The 24,556-nt window shown below is 45.2% G+C and overlaps 1 protein-coding gene across 1 annotated transcript; it reads right to left on the reverse strand.

Moving 5' to 3' along the window:
• Positions 1–850: 850 nt before the first annotated feature.
• On the reverse strand, positions 851–5,838 carry cav2 (caveolin 2). The gene is made up of 3 exons (XM_046395130.1): positions 5,533–5,838; positions 5,099–5,286; positions 851–3,120 (listed from the first exon to the last, which is right to left on the reverse strand). Exons 1-3 carry the CDS (start codon positions 5,680–5,682, stop codon positions 2,970–2,972), a joined length of 489 nt encoding a protein of 162 aa, XP_046251086.1. The 5' UTR covers positions 5,683–5,838; the 3' UTR covers positions 851–2,969.
• Between the last annotated feature and the right edge of the window lie 18,718 nt (positions 5,839–24,556).

The raw sequence follows: 24,556 nt of genomic DNA on the forward strand, positions 1-24,556 counted from the left end.
ATCTATCTATCTATCTATCTATCTATCCAATATCAGTTGTACAGAAACAGTAGTTGCTGTAGTTATTGCAGTGGTACTTTGTATCACTGAGTGTATCAGTGGTACCCCAGTCCTGGCTCCCTGTTCGGTTCACAATTGATTTTAAGGTTTGATTGATCACAGTGGTGCAGTGGTTAGCGCTGTGACCTCACAGCAAGAGGGTTCCAGGTTCTAATCCCGGTCTGGTGCCGAGTCTGCACGTTCTCCCTGTGCCTGTGTGGGTTTTCTCCGGTTTTCTCCCACAATCCCACAAACATGCACATTAGGTGAATTGGCAACTCTACATTGCCTGTAGGTGTGCGTGTGTGAGCGTGTGGTTGTTTGTTAGCCCTGTGTGCGGAATAGGCTCCAGACCCCCCGCGACCCCGACGGATAAGCGGTATAGAAAATTGATGGATGGATGACCACTTTTCATGTTGGTCTGGAATGAAAGCTACACAACAGAAATCCTGACCGCGTGCGACCCAGTCGGTGGTCTTCGATCCTCGACCCCTTCCTTTAAGTGCCCTTATTTTTTCATGAGTATCCATTTGCTTTTATGTGACCTTGTCCTTTTATTGACAACCCCAACAACATTCTGAAAAGTTCAGATATGTGAGGTAGAAGCAGTTAGAAATGCTGTGTGGGCCTGCAGGTCTAACAGTGAAGCCTCGGGTCTTGTTCCATCGACCGGCAACTAATCTTCGTTCAGGAGATCGCCTTACGCAACCTCTGCAAAGTGATTTACGAGACCTCTCTGGCACTCGGCTGCACATCCCAACCACACTCATCTCCAGTGACAGGACGAGAAACCACACACTGAAAAGTTACCTGGAGGAAAAATGTCTTTATTTTGGTCATGAAGAACATATTTGGCTTGTTAAGAAAAGAAAGTTCCAAAGTGACTAGTAACAGTTAGACATGACTGAGAAAATAAAATGCAAACAAAGGAAGGTAGTGTTTTTACTAACGGATGCATGTGACGTTATGATTTATTTGCCTAAAATGGGTGTGTAACTTTTGCAGACTAGCTGGGCTGAGCTGAGGTTCATTCGTGGCAGGTCGTATTGCTGAGGAGAGAAAAAGCTTCAGCCACACACCTGCGCCGCCGCTATTGCACAACCCAACCTCGAATGTCCTCTGAGAGCTGAAAAACTAAACACAAGCATATCGGCTGGTGGCTTGTCAGCCCTCTAACATCAGTGAAAGGATTTTTATAAAAAGCTGTGAGAGGACTGCTGGCCTTCACTTGTCAGCTGGAAATAAAACATCACGTCATACTGTGTTACTGTGGACAAGACTGTTTGATTCTCTGCGCTCGACTGAAGAAGCTGAGCAGCTCAGCTAGCTTTGAGTTGTCCAAAATGCAGACATAACTGCACTGTTCTCTGGGGAGATGCTATATGTGCACTGTGCCACTGGCAGTAATAAACTATGATAAGAGAAATAGCAGCCAATCCGCAGCTCTTTTTACCTTTATTTAGCTGCCTGTAGTTCATTGCTTTTCCTTAGCTGCACTTTGGAGGGTTCAATCTCTGCAAACTCACCAGCATAGATGAAGCGACGCTGCATGCCCAGCACCAAGCCACACAGTTAGCACACATTCACAGAGATCATGTGACAGCAGAGATACTCTCAGATGTCGGGCAGAAAACAGCCAGATGTTTGTGTTGGGGTGAAGAGGGTGACAGAAACCCTCCATATCAGAGTTAACGTTGCTCTGCATCTGCTGGATGTGGACGCTGGCAGCTGTTTGCTAACATGCTGTATGTGTTTATCAGAGGTGGGCCTGACGCTGTAATGAAGGAAGTTAAAGTGCACAGCAGAGAAGCACACGCAAATCAGCTGGAGTATGGGTGCTCCATAACTTGTCCTCTGACTGTCTCTGTACAGCTCATAGTAACTGGGAACTGCGCAGGCTTATACCTAAAACTTTATCAAATCCACTGCCAAAAAGGTAGATGTATTCCACAGCGCAGTCCACAAAGAGTGTCAGCTCAGTGCGTCACGCCTTCACCACACTGCAGTGAGTGGACGACGTGTCAAACAGCTGGTCACTGCATTACAAACCCGTTAGAAAGCCACCGCTCAGATGATATGCGATCCCGTTTTATGACACGGTTCAGTAACACGTTAAAACAGCAGCGTATTACTGCGGATGCCTTGTGAAAGCAACACAGCAGTTACGGTAAAGTAAGCCTCAGAATGTGCAACAAGCTGCATCTCAGCACTTGGCATTCATCTAAAGTTCTGTCTGCTCTGATTCAGTTCATTACATTCAACTTCAAGCTGAATTATGTGAAATATATACAATATATAAAAAAGCAGAAATATTACACCTCTTAACAACAACATTACACGCCTCCAGCTGGTTCTCTCAGCCACGAAGTCAAACGGAATGACAAGATTTTGTTTTGGTCACAGTCGGAGAAACACCTCCGATCCTGGTGGTGCACATGAGCTCCTCATAAACAGAACCATAACCTTTAACTTCCTGCCAGTGATGCGACTAATAAACCGTGTGTTTGGATGTGTGTGTGTATTTGCAGCTTGAACGACGTAAAGGCATTCAGACTAAAACTGGGGTAACTTGAAAAATTGATTTTTGTTTTTTTTTTTATTTAAAAATGGAATATTTTTCCAGGTAATGAACAATTGTTCTTTTAAAGCCTTTAATGACTGGATTTCTGTATGTACCAAGGCCTAATGAAACACTGACATATTTCCACTTTTCGCCAAATTTTCCCTGGATTTGAAGTTGTCTTTTCCCTGAAAATGCTCAAAAAATGACTGTTTTTAATATATCATGCCTCTATAGTCCTGAGCACTTTGTGCAGGACTCTTCAGGATTTCACTTTATGAAGAGCTCATGTGTTCCACCACAAGCGACGTTCACTCCTTTTGTTTCTGTCCTCGGTTTCTTCCTGCGCGGGGACACGGAGGCGTCTGCGTCAGTTCTCAGTGGTCTTCACGTGAACGGAGGACAGAGCCTTGGCCATGCTGTACGAGAGCGGGGCTACGAACCCGTCCATCAGACTCCTCCACACCACCTGCGCCGACGGTAAGAGCATCAGGAAGCTCTGGATCGCCGGCATCACCAACCTGGAGGAACAAGGTCAAAGTGAGACGCACGCCAGGCTTTTTGTTTTAACATACAAGTTGGATCAAAGCCGGGAAGTTTGCTTTGCTCCCTGCACATCTGTGCCTGCTGACCATCAGGGGTCAAAATGTCGTCCGGGACTCCCTTTGAGGAGGACTGAGGCTCAGATTTGCATGTTCTTTAAAAAGTACCATCAGTGTTCAAAGCGTGCTGCGGTCACCTGACCAAATGAGCCGACCAACAGGAGGATTGTGTTCCTGAGATTGAGCAATAGTGGAGTATATTCACAAGAAGCTTCGCTGCTTAGCCGAGCTTTGGGAAATCGAATTGCTTTCCCTGTAACACAGAATCAGATTACGTTTTTCCTCACTGATGCTGCTGATGGACGCAGTTTGCTCCAGAAACTGACCGTGTGCTCTTCAGAGCCAGAACGCGGCCTGTCGTCTGTCCTCGTGTCAAAACCTGCAACATCAGACTCAAGCAGTGGCTGAGGTGCAGCTCTTTTGTTTCATCCATCATCATTCTCGGGACACATGCCTGCAGTTCTGTGGCAGCTGTTTTAGGGATGCTGCGAATTCACGTCTGGCTTGACCGTTCGGTGTTGATGAGTTGATGCTACCAGTAAGCCTGCAGAATGCTGAACGTCTTCATAATAATTTAGATATAAGAAAAGCAAACCATGTGATATTTGCAAACATTTTCCAGTCAGTCAGAGGGTTACTTTAACTTGTTTCTGACACCTATTTGACACATTTTTCTATCTCCATGTTTCAAATTAACTTCTGATTTGTGTTATCTTGTCTTATCTTCTCTGTCTCAAAAAATCTCTATAAAGACCTGGGTCATATCATTACATTCCTGCAGCTTGTGACCTGAGCTCCGTTCAGCTACACAAAACAAAGTCTTGTGAAAGCTGTGCATCCCTCCATGTGATCTCCCTTCCTGACATTCCTCATGTATTGATCAGCTCAGCGTCACCCCACAGGCCTCTATTGATGAGTACCTGAGGTGACTTCCACCCTCAGATGCTGCAGTGGACGGGATCATCCTCACCCAGGTGAAAGGTCATGCAGCTCTTTGTCTGAATCTGAAGAATGTCCCACTCCGGTCTGCAAACAGGCCTGTGTTGCTGCTAGAATGCCAGCTATCTAAGGGCACAGGGCGTATTTTCCCTCCACCACCAGTGGAACTCAGCCTGCCTCTTAACTTTCCATACAGCGCTTACCTCACGGCACGAAATCATGTCATTTCATCAAGTGTTAATAAATGGACTCTTTGGGTTGTGGTCGGGAACATGCAGCATATGTGTGTTCTGTGAATTGCTCAAACACCCCAGAAGCACCTGGTTTAACTCCATGCAGGTGCATACAGCCGACATGAGCGTGACGTAATTATCCAAATAAAACTGTTAAAAAACAAAACACCGACAAAATGTTTCAGCTTGAAACCACAGCTTTAAAAATAACTCGTCTGAATGTTTGCCTGAACAGCCAGAACGAGCAGGCAGTGGCCCCCGAGGAAAAGTCCCATAATGTTCCCGTAATGTTCCCACAGCAATTTAATCTGTGTTTTCAGTACTCCAAACAGGGCTTTAAGTGATGTTATCATACTTCAATAGTATTTTACAGATTTTTGTGTCACTATAAAACGTTTATGTTGGAACTTAAAACTTGTTTGCAGCACTCAATATAAGTTTATGATGATGTTTTGATATTATTTCAGTACTTTTATCTTTTGCTATCACTACAATATGTGAATTGAAAAGTTTTTTTTTTATCTCTTTTAAGTACAGGTTATCTATCCAAATTATAGAATACAGAGTGACATCACTCGAATATAAAGTTTCTCTTCTATTTTCTTAAAAATTGAATTATTTCTTGTATGACACCTTTTGGCTCCACGCCAGATAAGCCAGGCTGAAACGAGAAAAGACAAAAGCCCCGAACAGAAAGCTGCAGGTTGATAGGAACTTCTCCCTACCAGATGTGGATGCAGCTGAGCAGCCCGAACACCAGTCCGAGGATGAAAGCCACGGGCACGGCCAGCAGCGTGGTCAGCAGGCGGTAAAGGATGAATTTAAGCAGCTCAAACGCGGCGTGGCTTCCAATCCACACCGTGTCGAAGCTGTGCGTGGAGATGGGCTCCGCGATGACATCCTCAAAACCAACCTGTCAGATCACACAGGGCACACAAGGCACACGGTGAGCTTAGAGAATACCCAGCACTGACAGGAAGCGCTTTGGCCGTGATGGATTCACGCGCAGGCAGCGACTTCCAGGTATTCACGCCGCGTGTTACCAACCTCACAGTTTGTCACATGAAAACAATACATGAATTGGTAACCGCATATAAACGTGACAACCTTGTGTAGTTTCACTTTCAAAGAGTGGTTCCGCGCAACGTTCACACGTTACCTTCAAGTGCGCGCTGATATCGTTTGGATCTCGATCCGGCGCCGCCGTGTACACCTTCCCCTTCTTGGACAGAATGGGTTCTATCGACCTGTTGAACTCATCCTCGTCCATAATTATGCTGGTGTCCGATTTCTCCTTTTCCAGACCCATGTCGTGCAGTCAGACGGTGCAGGCAGAGCAGCTGGTGACGGTGCGCTGTGCGCTGTGCGCCGGGCTGAGCGGCACCCCGCCCCGTATGGTAAGCAGCGCAGCGTGGGGCCGAAGAGACACAACAAGCTCAAAGTCACGTCCCCACACACCATTTCACGGCTCAGCTCGGTGATGACTGACGCTACTGTGCAGTGCATTGGCCTCCAGTCACGAGCCGTGGAGTCCGCGGGCTTTAATGGAACCTGAATACACCAACCATCCTCAGCCATGTGATGAAGCGTGATTAAAACAGAACCTGCAGGCCCTTTTTTCCTTCCTCCACAACTGAAGACTAATCTTCTTTTAAAAAGTGGTTAGTTAAGTGGAAGGATATCTTTTTCTAGTGATGTTTTGGAAAATGTAACCAGCTGATTTATTGAGCTGGAAACACCAATTAACACTTTCCTCCAGGCTTGTGTGTTGGAGGGAAACTCCCACATGTTTACCCACATACACTGAGTCGCTATAAAATGCTGGTTATTGTTGTTGTTGTCGCAGGCTAAACGCACTGCTCTACCTGTTGAGTTGATTTAGCACAATGTTCCTTTGGGTACGTGTGGATTTTTCTCCCGCTGGCTGTTCCACTCTGTGAACACAGCAGCCAACATTGTTAGAATAACTGCAGGCCATCAGATGTCCAAACACGAACCACAACAGGAGGACTTTGTCCTCAGGCAACATACTGCGTGTGCTTATCATGTCTGTCAACATGAGAAATTATAGCTGTGTGAGCTGAGACTGCGTGAGGCTATACTACATCTGTGTCTTCATGTGTGTGTGATGTGTCTTTTATTAAGCATGTGATTTGTGCGTGTGTGTTGTGTGTGAGCGAGTGTGACAGGACGTGTGGAAACGAAGCAGCTTGTTTACTGTATACACATGTGATAGTCGGCCTCTGTGTGCATACATGGTGTGGTTACACATTACATTACATCCATCAGCATCTCCTGAGACGCCTTCCACTCTGAATTATTTAGTTTACCTCCTAAAACCCAAAACAAACAACAGAAGAACTCAGTTGCAGCTGTCAGTAAACATTTCCTGCTGAAATAAAGTGGAATAAAAGCAAAGACTTCTTAGATGTACACGTTACATGTACGTAATAACACACGTAGTGAAATCAAAGCCAGGTGGCGTCAGGTTGGCTTACATCACAGACATCACTGCTCTGCGACTGGCTGTTCAGAACACGTCATCATCGTCATCACTGACTGTCGACCACGATGTGCGTTTCACCTTCAGTGACTCTAAAGTTCAACAAAATGGACATAAGGAACTGGTTCAGAACCTCCTCTGCACCTCCAGGATCTACGACGGGATCTGCTCCTTCAAACAAACATCAGCTGCCGACAGGCGGCTTCTGCGAGCACGATTAACGACGTTTCTCTGCCCTCACTGACTCAACGGGGTCCATCTGGGCAGAAAAGACAGTTAGCATTTAGCATGTCAGAGGTATTTAGTGTGTCCCACATGACATAATTTGATGTTGTGTAAGACACCACATCGCACACCGCAGACTGTGAGGTTGGTTGGTAGCATCTTATCAGGGAAGGTGAAACTCTGAATAAAATCCCCTGATCTAACAGGTCATGGACAAGAAGCAGCTCACAAACCGTCAGTCTACCATTTCCTTCAAAGTCGTGCCAGAACAGCTGACTCTTCGGGTCACTTTAGGCCCACAGTGCAGGTGGACATCGATCGTCCATTTGCTCCTGGTCAGTATGGGGCCTCTGAGCTGCAGGACGTGCTTTCACAGTGCAGGCTCTGAGGCTGCTGAGCTGAAATATCAAAATCAAAACTTCCTTCAAGTAAAGAACATGAACTGCAGTGATGTTTTTACTGATAACAAGCTGAATACTTCTTGGCTAAAGGCTCAGCTTCCTCCTCTCTTACCTACTGGTCTTCATTCTAGTGTTAACTGCCATTCTTCTATGCAAAATGTTTGTCTTGCTGAAGAGCAAACCTGCTCGCAGTCCTCTGCACTTTGCATCTCATTTGTTCCTGTCTGTTAAAGGGCAGGCTGTAAACAACACCTGCTTTTGTTTCAACACCACAGACTGGACGTAACGTGCCCCCCCCCCCACACACACACACACAGAAAACAAAAGGCAGGGCAGGGAGGTGAGTGACAGGAAAAGCAGAGAGTCAGCAGGTGGAACAGAGGGATGCTGGGTGATCCCTGGCTCGAGCACAGCCACAGCACAACAGCACAATGCTCCCGGATTAGCGAGCAGAGAACGATTGTGACAGACAAGCACTCAGCCAGAGGAGGCCCGAATGGCCGGCCTGAGGGTGAGGTGGGTGGAGGTGACGGTGTGGGAGCCTGGCAGCGAGTGGAGGAGAGAGCAGGAGAGGAAGGTATCGACTTTGGTGTGGGCTACAGTTCGGATTGTGATCAGATTTCTGCTCAGCCTGTGGCAGAAACTAATCAGGATGAAGATGCTGGACAGTCGGTTTGTCCAAAGATTTGGAGCAGGACGGCACATTTAAACAGACTGAAATCAAAGTGGGAACAGATGAGCAGAGTCTTTACAGCAGGCTAACAGACAATTCTGCTGACCTGCTGACCTTTGGCTCAAGTCAAAATTTCCGCTTTCCAAACATCATTCCCCGAGGATGTTTTCTTAAGCTCTGATGGCCTTCTTTTCACTTTGGCCATTCAAGTAGCTTCCTGTAACAACACCCGCACGCCAAATGTCACGAGATATTCACTACAACTGAAGACTGAACATCTTTAGGATTAAATGTACTGGAGCGGATTTAAACTGTCTCCATGATGAAGTACAGTGCAGTAAAATGCTGATTCCACATTGATGTGTCAATATGAACAGCTTGTATTTATTAATACATATATAATGATGTCATACATATCAATGTATTGGTCACATGGACCATTTTTCTCCATGGTTATACTACTATAATACATTCAACTGATAATACTTGGATACTTTTACATAAGTAGGATTTTGAATACTTGACATTTTTCTTGTCATGAGGTAATTTTGCATAGTGGTGCTGGTAATCGATTTAAGTAGTTCTCCATCACTGGTCCACTTCTGAATTGATCCGTCTTCTGTCTGCAGCGCCGCTTAAATTTGGGAAAGTATTTTGGGTGTTGCAAAAGAAAACACAAGATCATGCAGGAACGCAGAACGACATTCGCTCTCATTTGGAACGTGAAAGACCCAAAGTTGTTTATTTTTAAATCGAACACTGATGGATTTTCACAGAGGTTTGTACATGTGACGCCTCTCTTAGACTGCGCATCAATCAAACGCAGGTCGGCTAGCTGTCAGTCAGCCACTGATTGGCGAATCTGAAGTAAATGTCCTCATGTTCTTAGCCTGTTGAAGTGCTGGATGCTCCTGCTGACCTCCTTCTTTGATGCTGCACGTTAATATTTAATGAATTCACCAAGCAGCCACATTCCAGGACATCCCGGCCCGCGTTCCCCTGAGGACCGGCGGAACAAATGAATATTTGGCCAGGAGTTTCCAGGGGGAACAATGATATCAGTAGACCTGCAGTGCAAAGGGATTTCCTGTTACACCCCAAGGACCCTCATCTCTGCGGTCTAAAACACAGACCACCTTCAGGACAGCGAGGGGAAGGGTGTGTTTGTGCCTTTACTCGTGTGAATACTACGTGTGTGTGTGTGCTGTGTGTGAGTTCAAACAAAACACCCAAACCTTCCTTCACTCTCCGTCTGTTTTTGCATTCCAACACTCAAATTTATTAAATGTGTTCTGACTTAATCTCACATTTCATCATACAAAAGTTTCACCAAGAGAAAATAGCTTAACTCACTAAGATATTTGCTTCATGATGATTTTGTCTGCAATAATTCAGGGATTTGGCTCCCATTTGAGCCAAACCAGAAACAGTGTGTGAAAACACATGATAAATGAGACCCGCACCACAATATGCATTCAGAGCAGCAAACTGAACACACAGTTTGTCACTTTGTGTTGAGACAGGAAGCTTTGATTTGATGGAGCAGGTTTGTCTTACAGAGCAGCAAAGCGGAGCTTGTGCGATGGTGTGTGGATAAACACGTGTGTGTGTGTGTGTGTGTGTGTGTGTATACACGTCGGACACGTGCTCTGCAGTATATTTATCTTCAACCATGTAGTGTTTGTATGAGGTTGTCTGTTTAATGTAAATTGTGCCATGTTTCTGTTTGTGAGGGCCGCACAGCAGAACGCGTCGGCTCGGGCTTGTGCTGCCGACGGTCCTGCAGCCTGACGCTCACAGGTTTGATCCCAGCTGAGACGGGATCTGTCTCCAAAGGGTTTCTGGGGTTTTCGGCTGAGGAGGAGGAGAAGGAGGACGAAGGCTGAACCAGTCTGGCGTCAGGCGTACCCGGTGGCCGTGTTTTTTTCTCTGATGCTGCCGTTTCTGCAAGTGACTCATTCAAAATTCTTTCCAGTAATAATGAACATTGCTTTCTGGCACCGAGCAGCTGGTTGAGAGAATTGGGTCTGTTAAACAAAAATGACCCGAGCTAAATGAACCCAAAGCCACAGAGAGTAAATAAGGTAAGCAGAGGAATTAAGGACTCCTGTTATGAATCTCATTTAAATAGCTGGGAAATGTACAGCAGAAAAAAATATAGCTGTGATAAGCAGAGGGAAATAAAAGCACAGACTTGTGCAAAACGTACACGCATGCATGAAGAAACTGATGCAACATACACAGGCGATAACACGCACTGAATATGAGCTGGGTTTCTTACCTTACAGAATAACAGATAAGAGCAACACTTACATTTAGTATCTTCTTCAATTTGCATCTGCTGTTTTTCCTGGCAAATTATCCAGCAATAACTTAAACTGTAAACTGGTCTGGTCGAATCTCTTCTTCCTCTCTCGTCATCACAGCTGACAACCACACCTTCATCGCCCGAGGGAAAGTAACCTGAGAGAAGAGGACGCTCACCCTCAGTCAGGATGATAAATACTGAACACTGAGGACAAGCAAACTCCACAAAGGGATGAAAGAAGGTCAGTCCGCTTGTGTAAAAATATTTACATTGCTGACATTTTGTCATGTTTTAATACACCAAAGTACAACAGTATTGTAAATGGAGATGATTTGATCAGCTACTGCTAATCGGAGTGTGGACATTTCTGACTTTTACAAACTTACAAGTTGGGAAGCTGTAGGACATGAATAAAACAGAATGTGATAATTTGCTAATCCTTTTGGCATAAACGCCACATACAAAGAGAATATACACTATGTAGACAAAAGTATCCAGACACACCTCTTTACGGGGCTGTTTTTCAGAGGTCTGGGCTGGAGGGAAATCTTAATGCTTCAGCACACCAACACATTTTGGACAATGCTATGCTTCCAACTTTGTGGCAACAGTTTGTTGAAGGCCCTTTTCTATTCCAGCATGACTGTGCCCCAGTGCACAAAGCAAAGCTCCATAAAGACATGGTTGGATGAGTTTGGTGTGGAAGAACTTGACTGGCCCACACAGAGTCCTGACCTCAACCCCATCCAACACCTTTGGGATGAACTGGAACGGAGATTGTGAGCCAGGCCTTTTGGTCCAACATCAGTGTGTGACCTCACAAATGCTCTACTGCATGAATGGGCACAAATTCCCACAGAAACACTCCAACATGTTGTGGAAAGCCTTCACAGAAGAGTGGAAGCTGTTAAAGCTGCAGAGCTGTCTGTGTGTTTACAATGAGACGTCATTAAAGTCTCTGTTGGTGTGATGGGCAGCTGTCCCAATACTTTTGTCCTTATAGTGTGTATGATGTTTTTGTCTCATGAGTTTGATTGACTTTTGTAGATAAATGCTTCATTTGGATTTAGTGCAAACACAGGAAAACATTCATTCATTGGTAACAGCTGACAGTATCATGACTGGGTGTGAAGGGTGGAGGATGGGAGGAGGTTCATCACTTTGTCAAACACATGATTGTTTAGGATATTACAACACAGGCTCTGGATCAGTTGGTGGTGACCGCAGCTCGTTTGCAGATTATTCCACTCTGTCTTTTGCAGTGTGCCAGCTCGTTTGGATCCTGGGTTGTTTTGCACCGTAAATCAGATTTGAATAACCTTTCACAAGCAACAACTAATGCAACACTCCTGAATGTGCATGTTGCAATGTTGCTTAACAAAATCCAGACAGGGTTCAGTAAGTGCAGCAAGAACACAAATATTTTGACCGAGCTTCATAAGCTGCAGTGAAAGCTAAAAAAGGTTGGTTATGAAGTTTGTGACATCACTCAGTCAGTGGTGCTTCATGGCAGACGTTCTCACAGAGCTCCCCTGATTCAGTGTCAAAAATAGAAGTACTTGCAGTATTTATACTGTGGTCCCGGCACCTCTCTTCCTGCTCAGCCTCAGATGTGGTGGATGGATGGAGGGATGAGAGAAGGCGGAGGTAGATGTCGGTGCTGGAGGGAGGAATGTCCTGACAGGCCCCGGCATACTGAGGCACTGACTGTCACATTCGTTTCAGGCAGTGGAAAAATTTCACAACAACTTTGAAAGCCCCTCAAACCATTTTCCAAAATAGCCCAGATATGTCTGGCAGTACGTTGGACGCCCTCTGTGCACACTGTCAGTGTCACCTGGCCCTCTGCTCTCAATCTGCCAGCTCTAAATGTCTCTTTGAGATTCAAAGAGTCAAACACAGGGCAGACTTCTTCTGGAAGCACTGCCTTTGATACGGAAGCCGTGAAGTCATCTCAGCACGAAGCTGTGATGACTTCAAAAAGTCTGAGGCTACCGAACCTGTCATATCTTTGCTTCATGTGTTGTCCTTGTCTGTTTGGACACCTTTTTGTGTATCGTCATATCGCCAAAGAGGGGACCAAAGCAGTCATGAGTATGGAAGACAGGGACACTGTGTTCAGGATATTTGTTTTACCTCCTTTACCAAAGGGATGAGGGTAGTTAGATACAAGGAAAAGTCCCCCCCATTTCACTGTCACTCTTCACTGGCTTCCCAGGCCTCACTCTTAGTGTGGACTTTGAGTCACTCCTGACTTCTTTAGCCTCTCAGAACAACTCCTGACCTTAAACCAATCAACATGACGAGTTTCAGCTGAACTTCTGTGGGCTCTGACTGTGTGTGTGTTTCCATCCTGGTATTCCATCCTGGTGTTTTGCAAAGTTGACGTAATTATGAAAACAAAACTAAGTGCAATGAAAACACACGTAATGGTGACACATATGAATCAGTGAAGATAAGAAAATGGACTTCTGTTATCTAATTTTATTCTTTTCCCTTCTATTCAGACATTTGATGGAATCTGACTTGAGAAACAGCGTTAACATTTGGATTTGGACACTTGTGAGAGATTTAATCAGTTCACAGTGTAAATGCAGTATTCTTGTAGAAGCGATCGCCTTATCAGCTGCTTCCACACAGGTTGCCTTGGTGCTCATCCAGGTGACATCATTTCCTGTTGTTTGTGCGAGGGGAGCAGACACCATCTGCTGCCATGACGAGCACAAAACAAACATTATAAAAGCTGATGTATTTTGTCAAAGCTGCATGTGTGTGCCTGTCACACAGGAAGGAAGCTGAGATCTGGATCCTCCTGCCCTCAGACTGAGTGGCTTTTAATGGCTGTTGTGACGGCAAACCAGAGTCAGTTTGTCCAAAACCATCAGTGTGCCTTTGCCGCAAAGCAGGCTGCACGGCCACCACAAAAGAAATACGAGATGCATGCAACGACGCCTGTTAAATCGCTGACTGTTTAAAATGAACAGAAATGAACTTAATGCTGGCATGTGTAGTCAGTGGAGTCAGCAGTGGGAGCAACCAAATGACAACCAAAGACGCTTCACAGAGGAGGAAGAAACCGAGGCTGAGCTCCAGGTGGTTTTTGAATGAATGCTGGCACACAGGGCCCAGGTGTGCCAGTGCTGCTGATGAGCTCAGGTGTCCCTGCTCTGTCACTCACACTCTGACCCCGCCCACCTCCCGGACCTGCAAAGACGCACAACACGAGCGATGGGCAGACCAGGCTGAGAGGGCAAACAGCCAAACTCTGACGAGGCATCAAGCTCAGTCATGTCTCACAGAGTTTGTTGTTTGGTTTATTGAGGGGACATTTTCTCCTCAGCCAGAGACTGTGAGGTTTGCCTCTGATGTTTTCACACCTCAGGTCTTTTGTCCCTGAGAGTTTACTTTGTTTGTTGAAGCTGTTTGGGACCTCAGGGCAGCCCAGAGCAGCCTCCCGTCCCAGGCCTCAGTCAGCTGGTTGAAAAGCATCAGCGTCATCCGTCATTGTGTGCACCTCAAATACAGCATGTGGCAACATGAAAACACATCGCAATCAGAACAGGCTTTCACTGGACTACACTGAACCTTGTCAAACAAGAAGAGCACTTTGGGTTTTTAAGTTGAAGTGTGACATTGGACAGCAATGCTTTTTATCTCTTTTTTCCTGTGGTATGAGGACCACAGAAAGAGCAATGGCTGGACAGTAAGAGGCTCATCTTTCATGTTAACAGCAGAGCAGTGCAGCGTCTCTGTGTTTGGCCTGTAAACAGGGAGACGACTTTGGCTAAGAGCTTCACGTTCATCAAAGCTGTCCCTCCTTCATGTACACTCAGAGCTTCATTTGCTGCACATATCGTTGATTGAGGCAGGTTCTGGTTCTTTCTGTCTCCACTAAAACCATCTGCATCTGTCAACAAGTTTGTCTGAACTCTCACAGTCGCTCATCTGGTGGCCAAAGTAGATAATTTTCTTTTCAGCAAAGTTGGAGCCAGAGGGAAGTTCTAACAAACTTTGCACATTGTTTAAAGCAACAGACCAACTTTATATTAAACATTCACTTTATCTAAAGTGGGCTTCATCAAGCACGTGTGACCAAACCCAGTTTTCAATGTTATCTGCAGTTATGAAGTGTTTTACATTTTGCTGTTGTCGCTGTCATTTAATGGTCAGTTTCCTGAGGTGAAGGATGACATTTTGAATGACTGCAACAACATAAAGCAAAGTGCTGTAGGGACTGTAATCAGGCTGCCATTGCAGTTGTGCGTGCGATGATCAAAGGTTAACGTCTCTTCAAAGCCATGACAACATATTGTACGCTGTGAGCATTGTGTGGAGCTGTGAATGAAAACCATGTACCAAGCTGCACCATAGAAAAGTCAGCTTTGTAGCTTTGATCACATTGGAAACTATTGTTGCCAGGAAAACGGCTGAATAGCTTTTTGATTTCTTTTTTTTTGCTGAGCCCATTAACCATAAAACTGCCTCACAGATCATCAAAAAATGGAAAATGTTACCGCACACTGAGCATGAGAGCTGTGTGCACCTGTCACAAGTGCACAGTAAATGATCACTCACGTCTCAGGCTGTACGGGTTATTATGCTTCTATTTAGTGAAACTACAAAGTCAAAAACGCAGCACGTAACTCAAAGAGAAAACAGCAACAACATCATTTAGGCTCCTTTCCCTCTAATCTTTCGGCAACACCCTGTCATCCTGGGACTGAGAGAGATTTCACGCCTTGTGCCAAAGGGATGTAATTTCCTCTCACGGATGGCAGACAAAGAATCACTCTCTTAAGTGATGAGCTTTGGCACCAACCAGGTGGAAGACATTTTTCTCCCTCCTTGAAAGTGATTTTGTGGCTGCAGGTCACGTGAAGGATGACAGCGCTGGAAGGTATGCAGAGCAGCTGTTGGATCATGCACAGCAACACACTGGTACAGTGTTTCTCGTGTCGAGTCACCTGGCGCTGACGGACCCGCTGAGCAGTTAGCAAACCTTTTGCTGTTGTGCAGAAAAGTTAGCTTCGAGTTCAGCTTCGAATGTCCACTTTTATCACAGTATCTGTCATCTGATCACCAAGGTGTTAGTCCTCAAAACATCACCAACACAGAGCTTTTTGGCACTGAGAGAAGATTCTCTTCACACTGTAAAACCTGAAATCCTGCATGAATTTTAAGGAGCGTAAGGGGAAAGAAGAATTTCCAGCGATATGTACTCAAAGGTTTGGTTGAGCTTCCTGGGAAAAGATAATCTCTTTCCCAGCAGGACCTCTGAATGTTAAATCTGCCCTGGAACATCTTCTTCAGTGACTCGTTAACCTGTTGCCCCCCCCTCCTCCCCTGCCGCTCTCTCTCTGAGTGCATGTGATTGTCTGCAGGTGTGTGTGGAGTCAGGGTGGAGCCACCAGCTGCATCCCATCACTGTAATCACAAACTCTACTCAGCTCAGCTCTCATCTCCACCCTAACACCAGATCCACCTCGTCTGGTCAAGCCAGCCACTTTGTCTCATCTCTCTGGGCACAGATTATTTGCTCTCAGCTGAGCTTTCCTCTGCAGTCTCGCCCCCCTTCAGTCATCTTCTTCAGTGCTTTGGAATAAATACCTTTAGCTTCATACCTGCCATTCTGGCTTGTGTCTATCTGTGTTCTGCAGCCCCCTAACAGGGAATGAGACTGTCAAGACTTTGAAAAATCTCTCTCCAGCATCACCCCACCGTCAGTATGTCAGTTCTGAAAGATTAAGAAACACATTTTTCCTTTCGTGAATGAAAAGTTTGACAGAGCGACAGGTGATGGTGATTAAAAAGTCAAGCTGCTCAGTTCCTTCCAGCTGCTGCAGCCTGTAGCTTGTGCTGGCTGAAGCATTGCTGTGTAATGGCTCCAGTTTTCTCCCTCTGAGCCTCCTCTCACATGGTGCTGCACCAAACTGCTCATACGTTTCAGTTAAGTGTTTAGCAATGCGTCCTGTTACGAATCAAGTATATGTTTAGTATGTAAAAACTCTCATCTATTTCTCAAATGAATGTAGAGGAGAAAGATCTCACTCTGGGACAAGACTGCAAATGGCACAAAGTTGCACAAAATAATTGATTAAAAGACTGTATTATAGTTCAGTATTTTCACAGAGCACATTTTATCAGACTGAGTCTTATAATCTCATCGTTCTTCCACCTCTGATGTGCAGTGTTTTGTAAAAAAAAAAGCCATCGAGCCATCAGACTTCATCTCCAGGCAGCAGCAGCACAGTTAAACCTTTGTGCAAACTGAGTCATAGGTGAAACTGTTGATGAAAAGACTGCATGGCGCAGCTGCAGATTTTCACAATGCCAGGGGCTTAAATGGTGCCAAGTTTCTTCACTCTTGTTCCTTATCATCAGTTGTTATTTACCCCACTGTTGCCAAAGGAAACGCCACACAGGCTTTAGTGGGCCAACGTGTGGCACAGCAGCTCTTCTCAGTAGGATGATAACACAGCTAAGCCATTTGTTGGGCATGTAAATTCAAGACACCTCGCAGCTTCAGACGGTAAATAAACTGGCCGTAGCTGATCCCAAACTAACGCTAAAACTTCTTCTGTTTGTTTTTTCTTCCCTCTGTGGCTTTAGCATCTGAACAGTGAGTTGATTCTGCAGCTCGGGATCTCTCAGTGAAAGCAAAACTAAAATATCGATATTGAACTAAAGTTACTGATTAAATTTGCAATGTTATCAGATTATAATCACAGACTTTAGTCGGCTAAATATTTTTTAAAATCAACTCATGTAATGCCATGGGTGAAATGATGCATGAAACCTGTAATTTCTCAGTCGGGGCACAAACAAAATATAAACTACCCATTTTAAATTTAAAATACATAATAATGTGTCACCAACACAAGGCACCCTTTGACCTCAGTGGCCACTTCCTGCCACAAAGTCTTTCTGACACATGTTCGACATGAAACGTCACTCTGGTTAACCTAACGTCACGGTCAGGTTCAGGAAGAGATCACTGAAGAGCGTTTCCTTTCACGTGGGAAGCAAACTCCAGCCTCCTGAGTGGCAGCTGCATGTGAGGCATCACCCTCCACCCGTTTTGTTTCTTCCTCGCCTTGTAAACTACATCACATTGTGCAGGTTGTGCAGGTGCTCTGATCGTCTGTGTGTAGTGACGTGGACATGGACACGTTTGCATCGGAGCGACATTAAACCCCAGCATGAGGGACAAGTGAGACCGAGCTCCTGTCGCAGTGCAGAAACTCCATCGCTCAGGAGATTCCCGCTTCCCAGTCATAAAGCTGTACTCATGTTTTCAGCCCTGACTCAAATATGGGCTGGGTAAGACACACCCAACTCCTTCATGAGAATCACACACACACACACACATCTGCATCAGCCCACACATCCCAAACCACAGCAGCTCTGACTGGAAGCTCTGAATAACTGTTTAAAGATGTCTGCGTTTTTCTGTCTTTCTTTCTTTTCTTTTCTTTTAGGCCTGTGTGCTCCATCACCCTCCATCAGGCAGAGGAATGTGAGGGCTTGGCTTTTTACTTGGCAGAAACAGGGTTTGTGGAACTATGCAACTGAAGAATAGCAGACACATCAGGATGACTTTTTGACTTCTCGTCATTCTGCTCATCTACGCATGACGTGTGGTTCTTGACTTCGGGTGCCATAGCTGTGATAAGACGGCAGAATAGAGCTACATGAACAAAATGACTGCTGCTCAGGATCATGGAAAACCTTGTGGACAGGTGTAGTCACACCTGGGCAGTTTGGCGTTTCCATCTCACTTCCTGTATGTGTTTTGACCATAAGCAAACAAACAAAAGAGGAAACAAAAGAGTAAACCTGAAATGCTGAAATATGCATAAAGAGGTTAAAGGGTCACTTCAGCTAAATTACTAAAGAACATCTGACTTTGAGTGGCGTCTAGTGGCAGATATGAAAAGATTCTCCTACTCATCTACTGAATGGTTCAAGTTATAGCAAATAAAATATGGTGCTTGGTTACAGTTAGGGAAAGACGGCACATCCTACGTGCTGCACAGCCTTCCCCCACCCCTCCATCCACGTCTTACCCTTCTGCCCTGCTATACATACGTCACATGACTTCCTCAGGTGGAGTTTACCTTTGGCACTGAATGTAAATCGTGAGCTGATAAACAGCAGTGGGGGACTTAATGCTGACTGTGAGATAAAGATCCCATTTTTATTCTCCAATTTGGCAGCTGCACTAGAAAACAATTGCTCTAAATTAAGGAGAAAAGTGGAGGAAAATAAAAATGGGAGGGAAAAAATACATGCAGGCCAGATTTAAAGATGACTTGCAGAGGGTTTCTTAAGAAGTTTATCTTGTGTGCCATGACTGGCCTCAGCAGTTTGATGGCCCTGATAGCAGATAAACCTCTAAACAACAGGCTGAATGGAGCTCTCTGTTGCCCCTTTAAGCAAATATAACAGATGTTTTTTGTTTTTGTGTTGCCACTGTGACGCACTTTGCTGCTATGGAGATAATTAGCAGATCTGAGAGCATCACTGGGTCATAAAATCTGCAGGTAAACGCTGATTGAGTTCTCAGTCACCTTTTGTATCTCTTAAGAGGAGATGTGAAGTACACCAGCACTTCTGATGACAAGTGGACAGATGGACGTCTTGCTGATGGTGTCAGTAATGCTGCAGGTAAAGCTTTAAAAACACATTCTTTGTTGAGTGCGTAAGGCTCCCTGCTCTCGGTGTGCTGAGCTATTCTCATTCCTGAGGTCCTTCCACACCTGACACACACATGGAGGGTGTGGTGAGCTGAGGAGCCACGAGCCAATAGACACACCGGCTCGCTGACACACACATGGCGCCTCCCCGGTAGTTTTCCACAGAAGCGTAAGGCCGGGATGTGAATGATGCTTTCACACAAAATGGCCTCCGCTGGACTGCTTTCAAAACAGCACAAAGCTTCCTTTAATCACTGCAGGGGGAAATCTCCACTTTTAATGATGCCACTTTGTGGGAGGGTTTCCCCCTAAAGACAGAGCATGTGGCCCGGACCACTTCTCTTAAATACAGCGCTGCACTGTCTGCAGCTATCTGCAGACTTCACTTTTTTAACGGCAGATAAATATGAGACGTTTGCTTTGAAACTCATCCAGTCGGTGCCTGTGCAGGAATTTGCCTCAGTGGCATCGATCCAAACATTTGACAGAGCATTCATGGTATGGAGAGAGTTCCTGCAGACCCTGAAAACTTTTGCACTTTTGACAGTTTGTGGATAAGAAAAATAAGGCCTTAAAAGTGTGTGGAAATGAACTTTGGTTTGGCTTAGTTAAATTTCAGCACTCGATTTATTGAAGACACTTTATTCATGACCTCCCTCCATCCAAATACCAACACCACAGACTGTGAGAGAAACACTTTGAAAATGGAGTTGATACAGCAGCAATTTCATAATAAAGAATACAAATAAACCATTCATATGGATTGAATGAGTAAAATATATTACATGTTCTCCCAAAATGTGCCTTATTTCAGCTGCCAAACTGCGTCAAACAAGATGAAAAATTACTACTAATAGCGATAATCCATCATTACGGTTATTTAGTGATTTTGCTTTTAATGCAGAAGTTAATTCTTCGATGATAATCATGAATATCTACTTGAGTAAGATTACGAATGACCTTTCGTATGACCATTTTCAGCCTAAATTGTTTCATCCCTTTCTTGACAATCAAGCCACTCTCCAAATCGTGAAAGTAAGACGTCGCTGGGTTCTCATGGCACCACACTGCTGTGATCTGGTCTTCATCTTGTCGTCTTGTTGACGAAGAAGGCAAAACAAACAGCGGCACTCGGTCAGCGGGCTGAGCTGTGCATGCCAGATGAGACCATAATGAGTGAGCGAATTGAGTTTTCCTCCTCCAGAAGTGGAGTGGAGTGCTTGTTTGTGCCACCCCCTAAAAATATCATCCAGGAGTCGTTTTGTCAAACCGGCGTGTGAGTGGAGGGAACAGGAAAAGGCAGAGAGAAGCTGACAGAGCGGCCAGTGTCTGGGCTCTGACGGTGTGGCTGAAGAGACGGAAGGATGAAAGAGGAACTGAGAGCGAGTGAGTGAGAAATCAGACATAATTACAGACCAACGGCAACATTAGCGAGGGAACTCCGTGGCCTGGTGAGAGGAGGGGAGGGGAGGGGAGGCGGCCTGTGACTCAGAGAAGGGATGTTTGTTCGGCTGACTCTGTGGTTGCTTCCCAACATGGCAACCGCCTGTTAGCAGCGTAGCAAGCAGTCCTTCCACTCATCAGCCACGCGGAGATTCCTCAGCACGGGGACTCATTTTGACTAAGTGGGAACCAGGTACAGGTACCAGCAACAGGCTGCTCCTCCCAGGCCATGCAAACATCCAAACGTAGATGTGCCGACGTTACCAAAGTATAAGCTGTACAGTCGGCTTGCACTGAGCTGTTTGGCGCCATTCAGCAGGTCGCATTTGGAATCTTTGTGGATTAGTGACGACATCTTTCTTTTTATTCTCAGGAGTTCTGTTTGAATCATTTACTTTGTCTTCAGGTTTCAGTTGTAGCAGCTCTTCTCGGGATGCGGAGTGTTGATACGATTAGGAACAAGCGTGCACAGAGGGATTAAACACATTTCGGTTTCAGAGAAAGCTTCAGGGCCATCCATTCATTGTCAGAAGATGTGTGGAACACTGGACTATAGCATGAGCAGTGTCACCTGCACAGGTGTCTCACACTGCGGAGATTTAATTAAAACTCTCATTTAAACATGACAGCAGACGACTTAAGCTGTTTGTTGTGTGTTGATTTGACCTTTCTCCTGAAGGCCTGAGGCACTGTTTTCTCCGTTTCTTCTGTGGTTCGTAAAGTACTCACAAAATGAAGCCAACCAAATTAAAGTTCACACAATCATATGCTAAAGATGTTAAAGTTCATCACATTTCCTTTATTGGAAAGGCGACAGGATGTTCTGGTTACCACCTGTTTTAAACCCCAATCAAAGGTCACAGGTCGAACTGTTCTTCAAACTGTTCTTCAAACTGTTCTTAACATGGCCAGCGTTCCACCTCGCTGTCATCCAACCTTTGTGTTGGAGGGCGTGGCTCTGGCCTTTTGGGTCTCATTGTTACGTAAATGTGGCCAAAGAACATTCTTGGAAAATGGGAGTGTAGGAGAGAGCAGCAGATATCGGACAGCACATTTCCTCCGTTTAGGAATGAAACCTGCAGCTTTGGCGGGAGGGAAGACTCTGCTCAGAGTTCGGAGGCCACACCCGGTGACTCCACACAGGAGGGGAATGAGGAGGAGGAGGAGGAGGAGGAGGAGGAGAGGGAGCTGCTGTTGTAGAGGAGCAGTCGGTCAGGGGTGTGCAAGGTGTCTGGAGACCGAAGCAAACAAGCAAATACAAGAACAAAATGCTGAGCGAGGAGAGCTGAAAGGAAGAATGAAGATTTTTTTTGTTTTCTTGCACCACTGAAGCCTGAGTGGAAACTGTGGTGCACCGCTTTGTGGTGTGGGCACGTTTCACAGGTTTTGAATGGAGGACTGACACACTGGCTGAGCCTTATGAGTAGAAAACTCATCCCCTTAGGACAAGGGCAATTTGGCAGAACTGTGCCAACAAGTTGGCAGAGAAGTGCTGATAAACACAGTGAAAAACTAAAGGGAAGGGACTCAAACTCAGTCTGGGAGTGGCAGATGGGGTGAGTTCATTTACATGGAGGATTTCACCACAGGCCCGTATTTAGATACTTGTGAAATGGATATGCAGATAATTGCAGCTCTGGGGAATTCATATAAACAAGTTTTATAGCACAACCTGGAAACAGCCATTAGTTTTGGAAGTCAGCAGCTCAAACAAATACATATTTTCATGAGAATAACATTTTTTTTTAAATCATGAGACTTTATTTTGTACTATAAATGTCTAAAAATAAAATGTTTTCATGATGTTTGTGATGTGTTTATGGTTGTCAGATTTGAACAGTCACATATCTACACAGACTCCCTGATTTACAGATCAGACCAAATCTTACACCAGCCCGTGCATATTACACACTTTCCTAACACAGATTTGGGCTGACATCATGGTGGTCATGGAAACTATGTGACCATACACTTGAAAAATGGCAGAAAACCAAAACCACTTTGATACCACATGCAGCTGCTGGGGAAACATAAGAAATGGAAGCACTGAAATGAAATGAACAATAAGTATAATAAGCTGGCTGGTCACCAGATAAATCTGCAGCAGCTGTCAGATTATTGCTGTTTTGAAATGATATCCCATCCACGAGTTCATCAGGAGAGGATTGTATGGGATGTCAGCGGCGCCTCTAGTGGAGAAAAACTGCAAAGACTCACCCGCCAGAGAGACGAGCACACAGAGAGGCTGTATAACCTGTTTGGAATGAAGACTTTAAAGCCTCTTAGTTTATCCTTGCACATTTGTCTGTCTGGACTTCAGTTTGAGACCTGGAGAGTGAGTTTAGACAGAACTGGTTTAAGTGTAGGTTTGAGTAAAAACTGGATTTAGGGTTAGAAAAGGGGTTCTAGTTCAGGTTAGTTGTGGAGACTAAAGGATAAGGCTGGTCAGAGTCCTTATTTTTCTTTGGGGTGTTAACCACATCGCTGAGCCCTTAAGTCCACATCAGATACTGATTTCTTTTGTGTTGACTGGCACTTTGCAGCCAATGCATACAACAGAACACCAACATAATACACAAAGACCTTCCTAAAGTACAGCTCATCTGGGAGAACACACACACAAATCGACAAAAGTGACACAAAATGAAAAGAGCTTTGGGCGCTGAGGCGGCTGTAGCAGCCATTAATGCCTATAGATGAAGACATAGATGATGAAGACCTCTCAGACATTCAAGAGCAAAACAAAGCCTCACCAGTACGTTAACAAGACGAGATAAACACCACAGCAGCCGCAGCCCACAAATGCACACATCAGAAGGCGTGTTGTGTTCTGCGAGTGTGTTTCTGCTGCAGGTTTTGCATACTGAGCACCTTGCGTGTCCTTGTGTGTGACCCACGTGACTGAAAAGAGACAGAAGAAGAGGCCATCACGTCTGACAGCTCTTCCTCTCGCAGCTCGTCGTTTATCTCCGGACTGCGTTCCAGCGTTCACTGTGGCAGGGCAGAGCTGCCTCGCTGTGTAACGTCGCTGACGCCTGGAAGCTGCCAGGCTGATCTGATGCAGCCATTCGTCCTGACACGAGTAGCACCTTGTACATGTTGTACAGGCAAGTGTTTGTGCATGTCGATGTTTTTGTGCATTTAAATGTGTGTGTGTTTGTAAGCATCAAAGCTAGAAGCCTCTCTTTATCAGCTTTGGTTCAAACATTAATCCACTCTGATACTATGAAAACGTTTGATAATCCTAACATTTTAATTTTATCAAACAACTCTCAGTCAGCCAATAGCATTACTGCATTCTCGGAAGCAGATGTAAAATTGCAGCAGACTGAAACATTCAGCTCCTTTTATAGAAGACATACTTTGTGCCTTTGTCATACAAAAATGAGCTCCAGAAGGCACATGAAACTGACATTCTACTACAGAACGTGTGCGTTTATTTTGAGCATCAACTATTTTTAGAGCAAATGTCTACACTTGTCTCAAATTAAGTTTCACTTTCAACCCGAAAGGTTGAAATAGAGGGGGGAAAAAACGCTGGGCTCCTCGTGGGATCAGACGGAGCTGGGAGAAGAAACACAATCTGTCATTTTCTGGGCAGACGAGGCAAAAACACGCTGGTTCACATCCAGAGACGTCCATTACACAGTAAACGGGCCAGACCGAATTCTTCATGTAAATCAATGAGGTGTTTCCGATGAAAGGAGAACCACCTCTGGGACTATTTTTATCCTTTGAGCTTTTCATGACAAGTATCCACAGACAGCACATGTTAATGAAGACGTACAGCATTCTGCACTGAGTGTTGGCCACCAGCAGCATCACACAGCCGGCCGAAGCCCTCCTGCTTTGATTTGTTCACAGGCTGAAATTTCAGCCTCTTTTGAAAAATGTAAAATGTTCTCGGGTTTTCTCAAGGCATCCTGGGCCTGTC

Source organism: Scatophagus argus, chromosome 7, assembly GCF_020382885.2.
Source record: "Scatophagus argus isolate fScaArg1 chromosome 7, fScaArg1.pri, whole genome shotgun sequence".
Lineage (NCBI taxonomy): Eukaryota > Metazoa > Chordata > Actinopteri > Scatophagidae > Scatophagus > Scatophagus argus.